Source organism: Crocodylus porosus, unplaced genomic scaffold (assembly GCF_001723895.1).
Source record: "Crocodylus porosus isolate Cpor-Errol unplaced genomic scaffold, CroPor_comp1, whole genome shotgun sequence".
In the NCBI taxonomy this organism is placed as follows: Eukaryota; Metazoa; Chordata; order Crocodylia; family Crocodylidae; genus Crocodylus; species Crocodylus porosus.
The window spans coordinates 81,055,278-81,076,298 of NW_017728886.1; the positions used below are offsets into that span (position 1 = coordinate 81,055,278).

At 45.3% G+C, this 21,021-nt stretch overlaps 1 protein-coding gene across 1 annotated transcript in view; it reads right to left on the bottom strand.

Moving 5' to 3' along the window:
* The window catches only part of LOC109311789 (transmembrane protein with metallophosphoesterase domain-like), a 63,334-nt gene that overhangs the window by 29,171 nt on the left and 13,142 nt on the right, over positions 1-21,021 (bottom strand). Inside the window, exons 2-10 of the mRNA XM_019537637.1 lie at positions 19,043-19,212; positions 10,536-10,686; positions 10,140-10,200; positions 8,329-8,423; positions 7,689-7,873; positions 6,636-6,690; positions 5,678-5,799; positions 5,536-5,576; positions 3,179-3,291 (exon numbers count right to left, since the gene is read on the bottom strand). Of these exons, the coding sequence (XP_019393182.1) occupies positions 3,179-3,291; positions 5,536-5,576; positions 5,678-5,799; positions 6,636-6,690; positions 7,689-7,873; positions 8,329-8,423; positions 10,140-10,200; positions 10,536-10,686; positions 19,043-19,212 (993 nt within the window). The remainder of the gene's footprint in view (positions 1-3,178; positions 3,292-5,535; positions 5,577-5,677; positions 5,800-6,635; positions 6,691-7,688; positions 7,874-8,328; positions 8,424-10,139; positions 10,201-10,535; positions 10,687-19,042; positions 19,213-21,021) is intronic.

The window sequence follows — 21,021 nt, forward strand, 5'->3', positions numbered from 1 at the left end:
CTCTTCCTCCTGATGTGGTGGCCTGTAGTAAACCCCTATCACCAGATCCCTCTCCCCCTGCCCTCCTTGAAGTTCGACCCACAGGGTCTCAGTTAAGCCTTCCCCTGGTCCCACTTGGAAGCTAGAACTGGTATACTGTTCCCTAACATAGAGCGCCACCCCCCCCACACACCTTTTTTCCCCTTCCTATCTCTCCTAAACAACCTATAGCCCTCTATGTCTAATGCCCAGTCAAATGTTTCATCCCACCATGGCTCCACTAGGCCAACCAGGTCGATTTTACTACTTGCAAGCAGGAGAGCACACTCCTCCTGCTTATTCGCCATGCTTCTTGCATTAGTGAAGAGACACCTTAATCCCTCCGTGGGAGCCCTGGACACCCCCACTACCTGACAGACAACTGGTCCCTTGGTATATACCTGAGCTCTTACCTAGGCAGGTCCTAAACCTGGTTCAGTTTTCTCTTGCTGCTGTGGATCCCCATCTCTCGATGAACTTAGAATTGATTCAGTCTTTGCAAGTTAATCTAACTACACTGAACCAATTTGCAAGTGAATAGACATTCACCTTTAACTCAGGAAATGCAGGCACATGCCTGCCGTGTCTCAGGCCAGAAGCCAGAGGGCACTAGAGTGAGCCCTTGGCTGCAGAGAAGCTGTGCTGGAAGTGGGGTGGGCATGGCCAACCCCGGCAGTAGCCTCAAATGAACTGGCTATCCAGGGTGTTTAATCCCCCTCTCCCTGTCCCACCAGCATAGATCCAAGCTGGGGTCTGCCTGGCACTCCCCCCTCGCTGCTGCTGGGGTGGGGGTATGGCCAGATGCTGGATGGCATGGCCCCCCGAGGCAAAGGGGGCAGGGAGGGAGTTTTTTCCCCTCCCCCGAAGCACAGCCAAGGTCTGCCAGCTCCAACCATCGCCTCTGCCAATTGCACCCTGCACGGGGTGAGAGGCAAAATAAGCTTCTTCCCTGCCCCCCTCCACCAGATGTTGGAGGGAGAGGGGAAATAACCCCACTCCCTGCCTCCTTCACTTAATGGGGCCATCCCAGCTGGCCTCTGGCTGCATCCCTGTCCCTGCCCCTGCCACTGGAGCACCGAGGGCGGAGCAACCCTGATTGAGCAACAGCCTTTTCATGGTTTCCTTGGAACGCAAGCCTCTTCCCAATGGTAGGGGAGGGAGGGGGGCTGCACTGCAGACAGGAACAGGGTGGGCAGAGCTGCCACAGACTGTGCAGGGCAAGTGGCACTAGCAGGGGTTTGGGGGGCCCTCTGAGTCCCAGTGCTGCCACTCTCCCTGTGCAATCTGTGGCAGCCTCGCTCCAGGCAGTCTGCCTGCCCTGCTCCCGCCCACAGCGCAGCCCCATCCTGCCTCAGGGAGACATGCCAGCCAGCATCCTGCCACACTTCTGCCCCTGCAGCAGTGAGGGGGGAGCACCTGGCGGACCCCAGCTCGAGTCCATGCCAATGGGACAGGGGAGCTGGGAATTAAACGCCCCACCCCGGCCACTTGAGACTACTGCCAGGGCTGGCCATTCCCCCGCCATTGGAGCACCGAGCAGAGAAATGCATGGCAGGGGCTGCTGCACCTCTGCCTGTCAGACCCTGGCTGGGGTCTGTGATGGTGGGACAAAGGCAAGACGGGAATAAGCCTCTTCCCTGCCCCCTTCACCTTAGAGGGTCTGACATCTGGCGATACCCCTCCCCACCCATGCTCCAGCTAGAGAGCAGAGGGGCTGGGCCAGCCCTGCTCCACTGGAACAGACAGCACAGCACAGCCCAGGGCCGCAGCGCATGCTGGGATGCTGTGGGACTCCGGTTTAGTTTAAACCAGGATGGGGTTTGGGACAGAAGTTCCATAAACCAGTCTGAGCTCAAGCAGTTAAGCCTGATACTACATGCAACCAGGAGTATCTCAAACCAGTTTCAGCCATTTGGAAATTGGTTTATGTGCACTGAACTTCTGTTATAGGTTTGAACCAGTTTCTGATCACTTAAACTGTTTTATGTGTAACTTCTGTCCTTAGCCTTAGTTTGGAAAACTCCACTCCAAACCAAGACTTGTTTACTGTATGGGGGTCCCAATATATATTCTATTTGTAACAAATCTATCCTTTTCTAAGCAGACATTCATTACAAGCCAGCCTTCTTGTAACACCTTTATCTCAAAATGTGATTGAGTAAATAGACTACTACTAGGTACAGAACCCACAGAACAGACAGGAAGCTTTCATGTAGATCCTATGGATATGGCACACAAGAAGCAAACAAACCACAGTGTAAAAGTTGCACACACCAATCTGACCAAAAAGAATAAATGTACTCTGACATTTCAGATCTTATCAAAAGCAACTCTCTGCTTCAAAATGTATCACCTTGGGTCACATACTGCTAACCCATCATAAACACTCCAAAAACGATTAAATATTTGTGAATAGCCTTTGTGAAAGAAGCTACACACAGGTCAGTGGTTTGAGCTGACTTGTACAACTCAAAACACGCTACAGTTAGAGACATGGAAAGTTTAAAGCTAAGAAAAGTTTTAGAATAGTGATGACCAACCTGTCTGGCAGGCCTTCCACACATCAGCCCTTCCTCCTCTCCAAATGGCACTCTAATCCCTTTCCCTTACCTGATCTCCTATCCAGCTTTCTGCTCCCTGCCCTGTGCTCCTTGACCAAGCTGCTCTTCTGCTTTCTATCTGCCACTGTGCTTCTTGTGCCCTCCCCAGTCTGCCAGGTGCCACACAAACAAGGCTGCCCATGCTGTTTGTGGCACCCATGCCACAGGGGGGCCACCTATTTTAGAAAACAGGATGAAGTCTCTGCTCTAGAAAGGAAAACAATTGCTTGCAGTATTTAAACACAGAGATGGGCCCAAAGTAAACATATGGCCTGACCAGCCCTGGGCTTCAGGGTATTCAAAATACAGATTCAGGTTCTGCAGCTCAGTCTCTCCACTTGTTTGTAAAGTACTAAAGGGGAAAATTTAGTTATCTGAATAAGGGAGCACTATCCAAATGGGATAGAAGCAGGGTTTGGACATTTTTTAACCTTACAAGCACACAGCAGAAGTGTGTAATAACTAAATAGGTAACCTACACCTACATGTGAGCAGGAAGGCTGGAGGTTAAGCCAATGACATTTAGAGAAACATTCTTAACAAGTCTTATGTACACTCACCATACCAATTACTTCCCTCAGAGCAAAGTATTTCTCCGTGAGGTCCCCTGCTTCACTTAATGGAGCATCATAGTCATAACTAGTAGGCTGTGGTGTGTATGGCATATTTGCTCCTAGGGAAAAAACAATTAAAAAATGAAAGATCTCTTCCAGTTTCATCCTCTATAAGACTGTTTGTTTCTTTCCATTCTCAATTCTTTGATCATAGTGAAGAAACTTTTCTTTTCTAACTCTACAGATTCAGCTTGTGTCCCATTCCAGGAAGCTATCCTTATTCAGGACAATCCATTGAATTTGTCCTTACTCGGGACCCTGGAGAACAAAGTAATATCTCTCAAACAGTGCACTAAACGTCCTGATAGAAAATATATGGAGAAACCTGGGGAAACTCTTTGAAAAGATTATCAAGGAGCATATCTGTGATGGGCCAGCAGCAGGGATGATGCTCAAGAGCAACCAGCATGGTTTCATTAGGGGCAGGTCTTGTCAAACCAACCTGACTGCCTTCTACCAACAGGTCACAAAAGCACTGGATGCAGGTGTCACAGTGGATGTAATCTTTCTGGACTTCAGCAAGGCCTTTGACACAGTCTCCCACCCCATTCTCATTAAAAAACTAGGTGACTGTGGCACTGATGCCTACACAGTCAGATGGATTGCAAATTGGCTGAAGGGTTGTACTCAGAGGGTAGTGGTGGATGGGTCCTTTTCAACCTGGAGGGAAGTGGGCAGTGGAGACCACCAGGGCTTGGTCTTTGGGCCCGTACTGTTCAATTTCTTTATTAGTGACTTGGACGACGGGGTGAAAAGCAGCCTGTTTAAATTTGCTGATGCCAAGATTTGGGGTGAGGTAGGCACACTAGTAGGGAAGGACAGATTACAGCAGGACCTAGACAGGTTACAGGGGTGGGCTAACAAAAACAGGATGGGTTTCAATACTGACAAGTGCAGGGTGCTACACTTGGGCAGTAGGAACCAGCAGCACACTTGTATAAGCTGGGAAACTCCCTTCTTGAGAGCACAGTGGCAGAAAGAGATCTTGGAGTCATTATGACTCCAAGATGAATATGGGCCAACAATGCGAGGTCACGGTCAGTAGGGCTAACCGTACCTTGTCGTGCAGCCACAGATGCATCTCAAGCAGGACCAAGGAGGTGATCCTCCCCCTCTCTGTGACACTGGGCAAGCCGCAGCTGGAGTACTGTGTTCAGTTCTGGGCACCGCACTTCAGGAGGGGTGTGGACAGCACTGAGAGGGTCCAGAGGAGGGCCACCCGCATGATCCAGGGACAGCAGAGCAGACCCTACGTAGAGAGGCTACGAGACCTTAACCTGTTCAGCCTTTGCAAGAGAAGGCTGAGGGGGGACCTGGTGGCCATCTATAAACTCACTAGGGAGTACCAGCAGGGTTTGGGAGAGACCTTGTTCCCCCTAGCACCTCCCGGGGTAACAAGGAATAACAGCCACAAGTTGTTAGAGAGTAGGTTTAGACTAGACATCTGAAGGCGCTACTTCACAGTCAGGGCGGCTAGGATCTGGAACCAGCTTCCAAGGGAAGTGGTGATGGCTCCTACCCTGGGGGTCTTTAAGAGGAGGCTTGACATCTACCTGGCTGGGGTCATTTGAGCCCAGTTTTTCTCTCCTGCCCAGGGGCAGGGGGTTGGACCTGATGATCTACAATGTCCCTTTCAACCCTACTTCTATCAATCTATGAATAGCTGCCTACCAGAATGAATGCTTCTAGGAAAAATCTATCAGGGACAAGAGTAGCCAACTACCTGTGGGGGAACATTTCTCACAAGAAAACCACTCTCTCTCCAATCTCTCAGTTCTAATTATCAAAGGGAATTTACAAAACACCTTTCACACACGAGTCTATGAACTTCACTTCATCAATCTACTGGATACAAAAAAATCACACAGACTAAATAGATATTGGATTTAGGACATATTATAACCCGCCTAACCTCTGACTCTCCAGGTACCTCTCCACTATTTAGCAGCTACATTTTTTCCCTTTCCCTCCACCACCCCAACCTGTCTCTCATCCACTGACTCCTCAATTTACTGACTCCCCCTCTGTTCTCTGGCTTTCACTGCTTGCCTCTGCCCTTGGGGAGCTGAAGATGAGCAGCACAGAGGGGAGGAGGGGTCACAGGTGCATGGAGCTGCAGTGGGTGGGGGGAATCACCCCAATGGTATGTGACCTGGGGGTTTGAGACTCACCCTGGTGCAGCCTATGGGCATGCAGCCCTCACTGGTGAGGCCCGCAGGGCATTCAACCCCCGATGCTTAGAAGTTGGGCAGCCCCCCTGAATTAAGTCATAAGAATCCAAATAAATTCTGACTGTTTCTCACCATTCCAGTAGGCAAAATTGGTCCCACCTATAAACATGTACCTAAAAATGAAAACAAAAAAACACTCAACCCAGGTTTTGCTGGACTCCACTAATAATCAAACCATTTACTGAAAGAGCCATGCTCTCAAATATACACTTACATGTTAACATTAGCACCACGTGCCAGGATTTCACCAAGAGATTTAGCTACCAGCTGGGCTGGCACAAAAGAATGACGGTGACCCCAGTGATCCAGCCAGCCAGTATAGAACTCAGAATTAACCTGAGAGCAGAAAGAATGGTAGAGAAATACAAAGAGGAAGCAAAACTGTAATTTAATGTTATTAAGTTTGGTTTAGGTCAGTAGCCAAAAGGGAGGAGAAAAAATCCAAAAAATAAAACAATTTACATTATACAAGTTTTCTTGAAAATACTATCTATGCAGTAGAATATGTTAGAAGTTAATCACCTCCAGAATACATTAAATATCCTGAATGGTTCAAGTGGTGTTTAGCATGGGTTTCACTGTACTCTGTCATACATGGAACACCTTCAACTTTCGATCACTAAAAGGACTGATGGACTCTACATGTAAATTTGCAAGATAAGCCCATTCATATTACACTGAATAAAAATAAAGCTTTAAAGTAGCAAAATAATTGGTCAAAAATGCTGCTCTAAGAGCTTGCCAAAAGAACTTATGTTCCAGGAGCCCTTCTTTTGTCAAAGTAGCCTGTATAACCAATTCAGGTCCCATTAAGGTGTATAGAAATAGAGGGCAATTTTTAAGAAGTGAAGTTTTTTTGCTTCCTTTTTTTCTACTTCTAACTCCACCCACCCACTCACACTTAACTCCCACCATCTACCCACACTTTACTCACTCACCAAATCATCTATACTGTTTCCATTGTTTTGTACTTATTTATCTTAGTTGGGACAAAACTTCAAAAAAATGACATAGGAAACAACGCTCATCCTGTGCCTAGCCACGAGGTCTAATATTCAAAACAATCTGAGCATCCCAAGAAGCAGCATAAGGTACTGATATCAACCCCTTTATTACGTATACACCAACATGAAACAATTTATGAAAAATTAAAAACAAAAATAAATACATACCAAAGGGCCTGTTGGTTCACTGCTTCTTTGAGATAAAAATGCTGCTGTGACATTATGACCTGGAAATAGATAAAAAGCAAAAGCTAAGCAGCAAAATCTGTTCTATTTCAGTTCTTTGCCTTAAATAAATAGAAACGGACTGCTCTATCTCTCGCATGTATTAACTATAATCCAGGTATTACCTAGTCCCTATATTTTTGGAAGGAACTAATGATTTTGGGCACCTCGATTTTTCAGTGTTGAACTTGAAGCACTTGATGGGCACAGCCCAATTTTTAGAGGGGAGGGATTCATCCTTTAAAAGTTACTTCAAGATGAACACCAGGAAATGGGCCCCCCCAGCCAAATTAGGGAATCATTCCAGAAAATGTGGATCTTATTTTAGCATCAATTTTGGGAGGAATGAAAGATGCTGGTAAACTACACAAGCCAACAGTGTCTGGAAAAGTCATCCCCGCTCACTGTCTGACCTATACAAAGCAGTTATGTAGTCTCAGTTCATTTAGCCCATTTAGTATCTGATATATAAATGCACAATACACTGAGTTGTCTACCAACAAAGGATAAGTCACCAAGGAGGCTACCGATTGCAGAAGCTTGGAACTTTAACTCAAGGCATAGCAAACCTAGCTTGCCAAGGCTATGCAGTTGTAAAAAGCATTAAATTAGGCATTGGATAAAAGGCATTAAGGCTTCTCTTCTGTTTACTGGGCACTTTTCACAAATGCTACACTCAGATAGCAATTATACAGGTCTATAGCACTGCAGATTACAACAACATGTACTTTTTAAGAAAAAACTAAGCACAAATTTTCTTGCAGATATTAGGAAGGTGATCACTTGATGGATCTGGACTCTGAACAGGGCCAATGACCCTTAGAAAAAACTGCCCCACCCTGCTGCATTATTCAAGATATTGGCACTGTAAACAAAGACCAAATTGGTCAAGATGACCCCAGAGACAAATAGCAAATGATTATAGGTATGTAGATTGCCATATGTCAAAGAGACCATTTGCTTTGCTACAAATGAGTAAAATATTGCTGTGAACACCAACCTGGGGCAAAATCCACTGTTGCATAAAGACCTTGCAGCGCTCCACATCTCAAGTAACTTTTGCCTGCCCCATCTGTGGTAAACAGCACCACATCCTCCCCAAGGTGGTGGCGGAAGAGCTTCTGGAGATATCGAAGGTAATCGTAATCGCAGGCAAAGTAGCTTCCATACTCATTTTCAACCTACACAATAAAAATCATGCAATCAGCAACATGATAACTAACCCAGCCCTGGGTAGTGAAAAAGCCTTTCACTGACACTAAGAGTAGCTGCTGAACCTGGGTGGTTACGTCTCGGGAGGGAGACAATGAAACCAGCAGTAACTCTGAAAAAGATGCACGGAATGTGAGCAGATGGAGAAGCTCACAACAGCAACCTCTGAGCCATTATCCTTACATTCTTGTTGGAACCAGCAACAAAAAAAATTTATTGAGCAAATGACTGTGCTCACCTCAACCCCACCCCCGTAACCCACAGAATGTCACCAAGAATCAACAAGGGCTAGGTACTGAAAGTCCATATTGAAAGCTGTACTTATTAGTAAGTATGGAGAAAAAGCAATAAATGTGACCAAAGGCATAAAAACCATTAACTGTCACATTGCAATTTTTCTCATTTTATTTTTAAAATATGTTACCTGCACCATAATAATTGGCCCTCCATTTTGATAAAGAAGAGGCTTCATCTTTGGTAAAAAGACACCCATCCACTTGTCCACAGATTCTAGGTAATCTGAAATAAACAAAGAGAAAAGTGAAGATGAGCTGCAGGGTTTTGGCCTTTACTTTTTTAAAATTTCAAGTAAGAAAAAAGTGTGTATCGCTAAATGCACAGGGTCTGTACAAAGAGAACAAAAAGTACCATATAATGAAGTGATGATATGATTCAGTTTTGTTCAGGGAGTGCCACTTAATGGGTGGATCATTACACTGGGAGCCACAATATAAAATGAATCTGCAGTGCAAACCATTGATGCTCAATAGATGTAATATGGTATGCCTTATGTACACAAAGTTACAAGGAGAATCTAGCATCATGACTACATTCTAGCTCGATTAGAATTTACACAACTGACTTTTCTTGCCAATACTCAAGCAAAATGTCAGAAGCAATGCTATGTCAGCCACCCCGCTACTCCAGCAATCTTAAGTAGTAGCTCTCTAGACCAAGAGTCTAGCATACCTGCAAAACTCCAGCACAGTAAATTCTTGGAAGCTAACTAGTGAGGCATCAGAACCAGGAGAAAGGTTTTGCATCAGGCAACAGAACTGTTACTAATCCAGAAAGTTGTGTGGGGGTATTGAACTTTTGGCAGCAAAGAGCTCCTAGTAGAATGCATTATATATACACACACACACGCATATACATGCACATACATATACATACGTATGTATTATATATACATCCCTAGGGAGCACTAAAATAACTGGCATATTGCAGCATTGCACAAAAAGCAGGCAAATATGTCAGGTCAGTCCAGGTAACTGAGCACCTCCCAAATCATTCAGCACATGAGAACTTATCTGGAGATGAACATTGGAACACTTCATGCCAGCTTACCAAGGCTATTGTAAAGGAAATTAATTATCTTTAACAATGGATCACAGAGTTGTTGCAAGGATGTGTTAGTCAGTTATTACTGGCAACCCTATAGCTGTTGACTGTTCAATCAAGCTGCTTCAACTGAGGATAGCCACCATTAAAAAGTACTTTTATGATCCATGTGCAAACACTTCGCAGGCTGCATTTTAGGAAGTCTCCATCTAAAAGTACAGCCTTGCAAATATTGAACTACAAAAGTCATCTTCAGCTTATTCTTTCCATAGAATTATTCACTGGACAATTTATTCATTGTGCACGCCTTATTCAGAGAATATTATTCATGGTAACTTATGTTCTTGTTGCTCCTAACTAATGTTTTTATAACAACAAATAGCCAAATGTCCGTCAAGAATGACAGGGAAGGGAGGGGGCTAGGATGGAGTGCCGCCACCTAACGCCCCATGCTGCTGCTGTTCTGCCTCTTGCAGGGAGTGGGGTAGGGGAGCCAAGGGCAGCAGCTTGCAGTGGTCCTCAGCACAGCTTGCAGAGAGCAGGGTGGGTTGGCATTGGCTCCCTCACCCCCTGTCTGGTCCTCGGCGCCACTTGCAGGGAGCAGGGTGGGGGAGCCAAGGCCAGAGCTGCTGGCCTCAGTTCCCCCACCCTCCGTCCGGTCCTCGGCACAGCTCGGAATAATGGTGGCACTCCCCCATACTTGGAGCACTCTGATTGGCTTCCGGCAGCCAATTAGAGTGCAAATAAAGCATTACAAACGGACAAACACACAGAAAGAGTTAGGCTTTTATAATATTAGAATTAACGTACTAATACTTGAAAAAACACAAATCTCAACCCTCTGCTTTGCTTGCAAATGGAATGTGGTTTTGCAGATTGTTCTGATCTCCTTACCTAAATCAGAAGATCTTAGAACAATTGATTCTTTTTCCAATAACCATGCAGGCAGACCACCCTAGGAAGAAGGAGGAAACTAATTAAGTGGCTGTTTTTCAGAAACCATAATAGTAAGTTTAGCCAACTATATGAGAATTATATCCACTGATATTATCCATTTCATGGTGTATGTCAGTGATAAATAATAACTAAGCCTCTGTTAAAATGAACATTGTGTAACCATTAACATGTTTTGTGCTATCAGACCACACCTGGGCAAGACACTGGCCTGTGTATGATGAATTTTTTTTTTTCATTCTAACCCTGAGGTGAAAATAATCTGACATCTATATTAGATAGAGACCAGATGCAAATTCAGCCTAGAGATGGGGAAAGTCTTAACCAAATCTTTACCATGTCCCATTCTGCGCAGATATAAGGTCCAGCTCTCAGTATTACCAACAATCCAGTCTCATTAGCTAGCTGCAGGAAATATTCCACATCTCTGTCACCAGAGAAGTTATATAGTCCTGGCTCAGATTCATGATAGTTCCATGGCACATACCTGTGAAGATAAAAACACCTTCCGTGACAACTGCATGAGACCAGAACAAGAAGGTAACATCAACACCAACTTCACTTAATGCAAGCAGACACACCACTTCCAGTTTTGTAATGCTTTATATATTAGTACTTTCACACCAGCAAGATATACAAGTGAATTTTGGACCTCACTCCCATCAGGTGTTCTTAGGAACTGAAAGTGCTAAACTCAGCACTAACTAATAACAGATGCTTAAGACAATGTCTGTCTACACGGAGGCAATTCATCCAAATTTTGTCATGAGGAATACAGGCAAACACCTGCCAAACTCGCCTTCAGGTGTCCATGCTCCAGAGCTCTACAAGCCCCAGAAACATACCTATTTCCATCATAGCTTTGTATGGTAGGATCTCTAGGATATGTCTCAAGGACTTATAGCACCTCACTAACTTAAACTGCTCTACAAGGTGGCTGTTCCTACTCATACAGAGAAATATATTATGTCAGGGTACACAGAAAGAGGTCTGGGAGACAGTTGATGGCAGGTCAGTAGCAATGGCTCTCATAGACCATTTTATTCATAGCAAAGCAGAGAGACCTGATAAAGACTGCAATTGCTGCATGTTCCCTAGATGCAGATCAGTACTTCTGGTGCAGAAATAGCACAGGATATTGAGATGACACTGTTGTGCAGAACCAAGATGGCCAACAGATATTCCGGAATTTCTGCACAAAGAAGACGTTTATGAAGGTGAGTGAAGAGCTTACCTTAACTTTCCAGCACATGGACATACAAATGAGGGAGCCTGTACCAATCCAAAAACAGGACGTTATTGCCATCTGAAAGATAGCTACCCAAACTGCTACAGATCTGCGGATAATCTGTATTGTTAACTTGACAACATCTTCATCACTGTGGTGGTTGTGGTCATTGGTAAAAAGATTCATACTGTGAATTACCCTAGAGGTTGGGCATGAATAGTGTGCTAGAAATAATAGCTAGCCTTTAATAATGGGTTTCTCAAACTGTACTGGGGCACGTGTCCACGCTTTGTCTACTGTAAGGAATACATGAATACCCAAAGCAAAAGAAGCACTATTCCCAGTGCCTCAGTCAATTAAAAAAGGCAGGTTCTTAGGCACTGATGTGAAAAAGAGGCAATGTACATAACACCAAGGTGCCAAATTACAAGCAGGGATCTCACTTCCACCAAAAATCAAGGTTGTCAGTGAAGTGTGAAACCATTTATTTTAGGAGATCTCACCTACCCTCTCCAGCTGTGGCTTATGAAACCACATTCTGACCACAGAGTACCTGGCATAAGATTTATTTAAATTAATTATACCTTGATACAGGATGGTGCTATAACATGCATTTGGCAAGCTGAAGGCAGGAGGGTACCGCCTATAAAAGTATTTGGATGCCAGAAGCAAATACTTAATACATTCTCTTTATTACTACCTAGTACATCTGCAAAGCTAGAAGTTCTGCCTGGCATGGGCTTGAGACAGTGTGGCACAGCATGGTCTTGAGCCTCAGGGCACCAAACCAGCAATCAGAAAGAACACCTGTTGAGGCAGGGACTAGAGACAGCCTGAGCAAAGCAACATAAGAGAAAGGAAGCACACACCTTTCAAGTTAATGAAATGAAGATAGGCAGATATGCATCCCTTGTAACAGCATGATGGCATCAAATATAAAAACAATGTAATATAAGAGGTCCCTTCCAATTCTAATTTTCTATGACTCTACGATAAGCACGTCTATGCTGTGCTGGAAAGGGCCAGGAAGTGCTTATTTGCACCTGCTGTGCTGCATGCTTGAATGTTTATCTTGCTCGGGTGATCTGACCCTAGCTGACGTCCTAAAGGGCTGGACCTGATGATCTCACAGATCTATGCAAACTTCTGGCATCACTGCAACAGCTTTTTTGGCACACAGCAGGAGCAACCTGGCATGTTTTAAGGGTGGTGCTTCCTAGCACTTAAGACAAGCAGAGAACATTCACATAAAACGGTGAAAAAAATCAGTACGTAATAAAAAGCTGAGAGCAGTCAAGTAAAAGGTCTCCTCTGATGCAGCACTTTTCCTATCGTCTATATTACTCTAGGTTAAAAATAAAAAGTTATTGTTTTGTAGAACTGAACAAGAGAAAAATGTGTAGCCAATATTATTTTCGCTAGTCAGAGAAAAATAAAGAGCCAGGCACACGTGCATTACCTGAACAGCATTACTGAAAATGTATCTGTAAAAAAGGTCTCTTAACTTCAAACATTTTAACTAATTCAATTATCTATGGGATTCCAGATCCTCAGATAGAACACTGCCTTGTTGTGTTTAGAAAACAAAATCCAAAGGTTTGTATGCAAGAATGGAGTCAGATCAATGTGCAGCGCATCCCAGAAGCATCTGTTTACCTCTACAAATTAATTTTCATTTCCTCCTCAGCCTACAAATAGCTTTACCAGCTAGCTGATAAGGAGATGAGTACTAACAGCCTACTGATATGTTGTGTTCTTGCATAGATTTCAAAGGTTAACAAGGTATATGCTAGCTGCTTCCGTTTAAGATAAGATCACAGAAGCTCAAGAAACCCACCCTATTACTATTAAAATACATACACCGCTACAGTAAATGAATACCCTTGAAAAAACAAATACGCCACCAACAGCACCATGATCTAGGGGCCATTATAAATGTGTTATTAATGCCAATTGTTTTTGCCTTTTAAGTAATTTCTAACATCCAACCTATCTGCTTTTTAAAAGGTGGGGAACAGAGTCCAGAAAAGGGAAAGAACAGATTAAAGTATATTTAGACAAGTGCTCAATTTAGCAGAGCATGATGCAGTTTGTTGCTGAGTATTTAAGAAATCACTCAAAGCAATCTATCTTTGTCAACTTCTGAAAGACACGGGACAACTCAGAGAAGTGAAGGAGAAGAAAGCACAGCACCTTTATTTTAAACCAGAAAAGATGGCAACTCAGGGAATCACAGATTAGTCAGCCTAACTTTGTTATCTGTAAAGCTATTAAAACTAGTTATTAATTTATGGACATCTAGAGGACGAAAGAGGTGTTAAAAACAGCTAACATGGATCAGTAACAAATCAGGTCACACTCATCCCATTTCTTGTTAGTAAGAGTAACTGGCCTTATGGATAAGGCAAAAGCAGTAAATGTGTTGTATTCTGATTTTAATAAGGCTTTTGAAATTGTCAGCACTGTCATATGACTTTTTTCCCCATAAGGTTGCAAGGGAAATATACGTTATTCAACATCAATTTAATGCACTTAATATAACCGTTAGAGCACAGCTTTTCAGTGAGTTCCCTGTTAATGGCCTCCTGTCAGACAGAGAGCACCTCAAGTGGGGCCCTGCAGGAATATGTCCTGAGTCTGCTACATTTTTACTAGAAGGGACAGGGGTTCCCACATTAATGACTCTGATGATAAAATGGAGAGGACGTTTATAAAATTTGTGGCTGTCAAAGCATTGCAAACACTATGTAGAACAGAATCAGAACTTATCTTAGAAACTGGAGTAATAGTCTGAAATCAACAAAATGAAATTCAGAGACTAGAGGACCACAGTTAGGAAAGGCAATATCAAATACACGAATATAAAATTGTCAGTAGCCTGCTACACAGTTATTTCAGAAAAGCTTCTGGGTTTACAGTTGACTATAAATTGACCATAAGTCAGTGTGGGACTGCAAAAAGAAAAAACAACAAATTTTAATATGGGGTTTATTAACAAGAATGTTTTTAAGACAGAAAGGAGAAAAATATGATTCTCAGGGAAAGCTTGAAGGGACTGGATTTATATAATGTAAAAAAGATGAGCCTGATACTCTTACACCTGCCAAAATGGTTGCTATGAAAGGGAGGCAGTGATCAATACATCCAATCATTTTGCTTATGCACTCAAGTGTGAAGAAATTTGCTCAGTTTGTATCATAGAAGACTTAGATTAAATGTGAGGCTAAATAGTAACTTAAATATGTAGGCTAAATGTCAGGTTTCTAGTTATATTGTACTAGAGCATACTTCCTACCTAAAAATAGATAAAACTATTTTGCCTGTTAATCAGAAATAGCATTAAACTACAGATGCTCAAAAATCCCTCACACAAGTTCAGAGCAGGTGATGTATGCACTTGTTCCACAAAGAAGCCTCACTGGTTTATTTTCTAACAGGCTCTAAATATTTAGCTCCATCTTGTGGTTAATTATCTGCTTCATAAAAAAAAAAAAAGGATGAGAAGAAACAGTACTTAATAGCAGTAATTCTCAGGCCAGAAGCCACAGCACTTAGGGCAGTGCTAACCGACTGATCAATTGTGATCGACTGGTGGATCCCAGAGCCTCTTCAAGTCAATCCTGGGTTGGGGGGGAAGGTGGGGGTAGGAGGCTGAGCACGTGCATGCATGCCCAGCAGGTTAGTCAGTAGGGGAAGGAAGGGACAGAGGCCTGGGGGGCATGTGCAGCGGGGCTCAGGCCACAAAGCCCAGCCCACAGCTGCCTCTGCCACACACAGATTGGAGGGCACATGCCCCCTCCCAAACACAAGGCAGCACCTGCAGCTGCAGGTAGGCAGAGTGGCAGGCCCTTCATAGCCTGAGCATGGTGGGGGAAGGAGCCATGAGCGACTCACTTTGGGGGCACGGGGAAAGGGGGCGTGTGACCCCAGATCTGCACATGGGGTGAGGCAGGCCAGGCTGGAATGAGGGCAGCACTGGGCTCTTCCCAGCCAGGTGGCACTCAAGCTGGGAGACTGCAGCAGCAGCACTGGGAGCAGGACCACAAGGGGCGGAGAGGGGACCCTAGCCCCTGCAACACTTATTCCCAGTGCCGCCACTGAGCACAGCATGCCCAGCAGGAACAGCCCAGAGCAGCCTGCCTCCGAAGACATGGGGGCCAGGGCCTGGTGGGCACGTGGGGAGGAAGGGCTGCAGTTGCAGGATGAAAGGCTGCACCAGGCTGTTCCCACTAGGCCTGGCCCACGCTGCACTCAACATGGACAGCAGCAGCGCTGGGAGCGGGGATACTACCCCCATGGCCCCATTCCCAGCACCACTGCCACAGCCGCCTGGCCTGAACACAGCTGTTACCTCTCAGCTCCATGTTCTTGGGGAACCCTGACACAGGATGCACGCTGTCTGACTCACAAAGAATACCCCCCCACTCCCCTCCCCTCCTACCTAAGCAGAAACTGATTAAGAAGCAGTGAGAGACACACCTAAAACCCTCCAGATAAGGGTGACAAGAGTGAAACAACTGCCCTAGGTCTCATTTACATCCAAGATGGAACCAGATGACCATTCATTTACATGAGAGATGGAGAACAGAAAGCCTGAAGCAGACAGTGCAGTGAATTCTGGGATCAGAGAAGCAGGGGAGCACTGCATGATGGGGAATCTGTGCTCCAAATGCTAATCAACCCACACACCCAACTCAGCATTTATCAGACCAGTTCTAATCTGGATTTACAAAGGACAGAAGTCCAGTGCACATAACCCAGTTTCAAAATGCCTGAAACTGGCTTAAGATAAACCTGGTTGAATGTACTATCCAACTGAACTGATCTGGATCAAACCGGTTTATGAAGCTTCTGTCTCAGGCCCCTCCCTGGTTCATGTTAAATCAATCCCCTAGCATCCCAGCATGCTTTGCAGCCCTGTGCTGTCTGCTCCAGAAAGCAGGACTGGTCCCACCCTCTGCTCCCTAGCTGGAGCAGTGAGGGCTAACTGATAAGGGGGTGAGGGGGATAAGCCTAGCTGAAAATGGGGGGGAAGGGAGGAGCCAGGGGCCAGAAAGAGGGGTTAAACACCTCTTCGCCCACTCAAACTTACTGCTGGCTGCAACTGTGAACTATAAATCCCGAAGACACCTAGAAGGAGGAAGAGAAAGTAACGAGGAACCCTGCAGAGCCCTGCTGCTGTAATTCTGGACTGCAAATCCCAGAGACCCTCAGGAGGAAGCGGAAATGAAGACAGCAGGAAAAGAAAGTGAACACAGCCAGAGAGCCATAATCTAGTGGCTCCCAGCTTCTGGCACAAGCCGCTACAGGTATGTGGCTACATTTCCTGTATCAAACGTAAATGTCTGTTTATATCTGTTTCAATTTAATCTCCACATCTTAGACTAACCTGCAAAGCCTGAATCAATTCAGCCTTGGGTTCCTTGACTATCTACCTAGTCTTAGGGTACAGTATGCTGGATCTGCCCGACTAATTCATAGGGTCAGAAGGGACCTCAACAGATCATCAAGTCCAACCCCCTGCCCGGGTAGGGGAGAGTGGAGGGGTCAGATGACCACAGCCAGATACCTATCCAGCCTTCTCTTAAGGCCCCCAAGGTAGGAGAGAGCACCACCTCCCTTGGAAGCCCATTCCAAGTTTTGGCCACCCTTACCCATGAAGAAGTTTTTCCTGATGTCTAGCCTAGATCTGCTCTCTGTCAGTTTGTGACCATTGTTCCCTGTTATCCCAAGAGGTGCCCTGGTGAAGGAATCTCTGATCCCTTGCTGCGCCCCCCTAATAAATTTGAAGGCAGCCACAAAATCACCCTCAGCATTCTCTTGCGGAGGCTGAAGAGGTCTAGGTCCCTTAGTCTCTCCTCATAGGACTTGGCCTGTTAACCATGCACGTGGCTTTTCTCTGGACCCTCTCAAGGTTATCCGGATCCTTCTTAAAGTATGGTGCCCAAAACTGGATGCAGTACTTCAACTGCAGTCTGATCAATGCTGCATAGAGGGGAAGTATCACCTCCTTGGTTCTATATGTCATGCATCTGCTAATGCATGATAAAGTTTAGTTAGCTTTGCTGATGATTTCATCACACTGACAACCCACGTTCATCCTGGAGTCCACTGTGACTCCGAGATCCCTTTCCACTTCTGTGATGCTGAGAGGGTCATTTCCCAACCAGTAGGTGTGCTGGATATTTTTATGGCCTAAGTGCAGCCCTCTGTATTTGTCCTTGTTATACTGCAACCTATTGTGTTCTGCCCACTTTTCCAACCTGTTCAGGTCTGCCTGCTATCATTCCCTACCCTCCAGAGCGGCACTTCGCCCCACAATTTAGTACCATCTGCAGACTTGGACAAAGTACACTTCATGCCCACATCCAAGTCACCGATGAAGACATTGAAGAGTACAGGTCCAAGGACCGAGACCTGCGGGACCCCACTACCCACATCTTTCCAGGTTGGTACCAACCCATCTACTACTGCTCTCTGGGTGTGACCCCCCAAGCCAAATTTGCCACCCGCCAGACCATGGAAACATCTAAGTCACAGCCTCTTAATTTAGTTATGAGACTGGGATGAGATACCTGGATGTGTTTTTGGATTGACTAAGGAAGATGAGCAGCAGCCTTCATTTTAAGCCTGCTTGGGCAACATTCTGCAGGTTATTCAGCAGATTTGTCCCTGAATATTCCCCACCAACTCCTGGTTCCTCCAAAACCATGTGACTGTCTCCAAACCTCATTTCTTACCATCGCATCTTACTGCCTGGCAGCATAACCATTTGCAGAGCCTTGAAATACTAGCTTCCTCATTCCAAGATATTCTGATCTTGGCTCCCAGGTGTATGACTCCAGTTCCAAACCTTAGTTCTTACAACTGATGCTGACTAAGCACATCAAAGTAGCATAACAGAGTGAACTGACTTTATTCCTTAGCAAAAGCACTGAAACACAGATTCATGCAGTATCGGTGTAAGTCACCCAGGTGCAGGGTAAAAGTGACCCCTCAAAATACTGAGTTACCAAACAAAGATGAAACCATTGTGTGTCTGCTCCTCCAGTCAATTTCATCGCAGGGAACTAGTTTGCTAAATTCAAGTTAGCACCCCTGCCACCTAGTGGTAAAAGTTCTGTAAAAGCACATACTGCAGGTCATAAACTGGCGACAGCCAGTTACTTGTGCATCTACCCCTCTGAGGGCCCACACAGTAAAATGCAGGTTATGTTACTCCATGCTAATCCCGGTGCGTGTCCACATCCTAGGCTATAAAGTTCACAAAGCCAACCAGCTAGGGTACAATTAGGGGATAAGGAACATGTGCACACAATTGTCTAGAACTTCTTTTCCAGATCAACCTCCCAAATTTACAGTAGTCATCTTAGAATTAAAAGGTCTGCCTAGATCCAACTCGCTTCTATACATTTAAGGCTTCCATCCATACTGCAACACTCCGAAACCTAAGGGGAGCATATGTCAGCTCAGCTTTGCATCTGAAGTGCCCTCAGCTTCACAGAGAACACTGACTGTAATTTAAAAAAAAAAAAAATTGGTTAATGCCCAACTTGACTAATTCTCCTTGTTGTCCTAATTTAAGACTCCTCCAAAAAAATCAACTGCTACTTACGTTTGAATGGCATCAAGCCCTGCCATCTTCATCTTCAACAAACGGTCTTTCCAATAGTACCGGGGCACACGGGCATAGTGAATGCTACCTGAGATGTAGCGGAATGGCTTCCCATCCTTGACGAAGCAGTTGTGGTCGTAGTCAATTCCGAAACTTCTCTGAGGTATGCTCTGCATGTCAAGAAAGTTACAAGGTGTGAGCTCCCACCTCCATCAAAAAGCCAGTTTTCTATTAAACCATTCTGCTTATTGAACTTTTCTATACCCTAGATCTCAGGAGCAACAAGAACATGACCTGAACTGGTGACAAAATATTGGTTCTTTTACAGCAGGGGTATCCAACCTTTTTGAATGTGCGGCCAGATCATGAACTTATCATCACCCAGTGGGTCGGCAAGCCATATTCGAAGACCTCACAGGCAGTGATATCACATCAGGAAGTGATGTCACGTGACCTTTGACACCAATGAAGTTGCAGGAAGCGACAATGAAATGGGTCTAACCAGTTCAAAACTCTCCCTCTATAGCATCCACCTCTGCCACTGTTTGGGACAGGATACTGAGCTAGATGGACCATGGGGCTGACCAAGCATGGCACTTTTTATGCTCTTATGTTCAGAAGCTCTTATGTTCTTTGGCTGAGCTTCCAAACTATGGCTGAGATTTGCAAAAAGGGGTAGATAGGCATGTTACAAAGTTGTCATAAAAGATTTGGAGTCCTCTAAATCCCATTCATTTTAATGGAAGTTGCCCTTTTGACTCAGCTTTGAAAATCTCAGCCCAAGGTGCCAACCAAATAAGTCAAAATATATTTTGCATTTCTATGCAGTGCATCTATGTGGGGCTCTCCAAGCATTTTACAAACATTAAATGAACCTCAGGATATTCTTGCTTTTCAGAAGAAATGTGGTGGTGAGGACATTCTGGAAATATCTCTCACTCTCTGTGTGTGATCTGCTTCTACTGTCCTATGACCACCCTAAAAGGGCCCTCACTGGCTCATTTCCATTTCAGAGCAGGTAAAGTATAAGTAGGTAGGAAGGGCTTACTTTTTAGCAGCAGGTTTGAGTGGCTTGAAGCTAGTGAAGATGTACCCACAATTAGTCACTGACCAGAGTGTCCTCACTTATTAACATGTCTCCAAGGCACTGTCTCTGCCTACATGTTGCTCTCATGTCCTCTTGCTTTCCTAAATCTCATGAGAGTAGAGGATTCCCATCATGTCTACTGGACTGCCGTCACTGGATAGCTCCTGGTTCTAAGGTTGTGCTTCTGACTCTTTCATGGCCTCTTTTAGGGTGCACACTTAGACCTCTGGCTTTTCCTTCCCGCCCATTTTGCTGAATTGTGATCATTTCCCTGGGGTATGACTATAGTTCAGTGGCTATGATTCTACTTTCTCATACAGAGGCAATGACGCTCACAAAGTATGGCATATTTTAGTAGGATAAAACCATTTTGAAGGCTACACAGAAAGCAATAAGTAGTCTTTACTCACATGACCTTACAGGTATCAACCAGCTGCTACTTGGGTTCCTGGCAAGTACAGACACAAGTTTATTAGCACACTGTTCCAGAGCGGGTCCCATCCGGAGCAGCATGCGGCTGAAGCCGAGTTCCCATGAGCTGCTGGGGATGGGAAGAGCCCGGCCAGGTCTGCACCAGCCGGCGGCGGCGGAGCTGTGGGCCACTCGGGACAGGACAAGCCCAGCCGGAGCAGTAGGGGCTGAGCTGCATTTTCCCCCTACTTGCGCGCGTCAGTCCTGAGCAGCACATGGCTCCTCCCATCCTCAGCAGCACGTGGGAAGCTGCATGCTGCTCCAGATGGGACAGACCCGCCCAGGTCAGCACCAGCCAGCAGAGGCGGCGGCAGAGCCGTGTGCCGCTCGGGACAGGACAAGCCCAGCCGGAGCAGTAGGGGCTGAGCTGCATTTTCCCCCTACTTGCGCGCGTCAGTCCTGAGCAGCACATGGCTCCTCC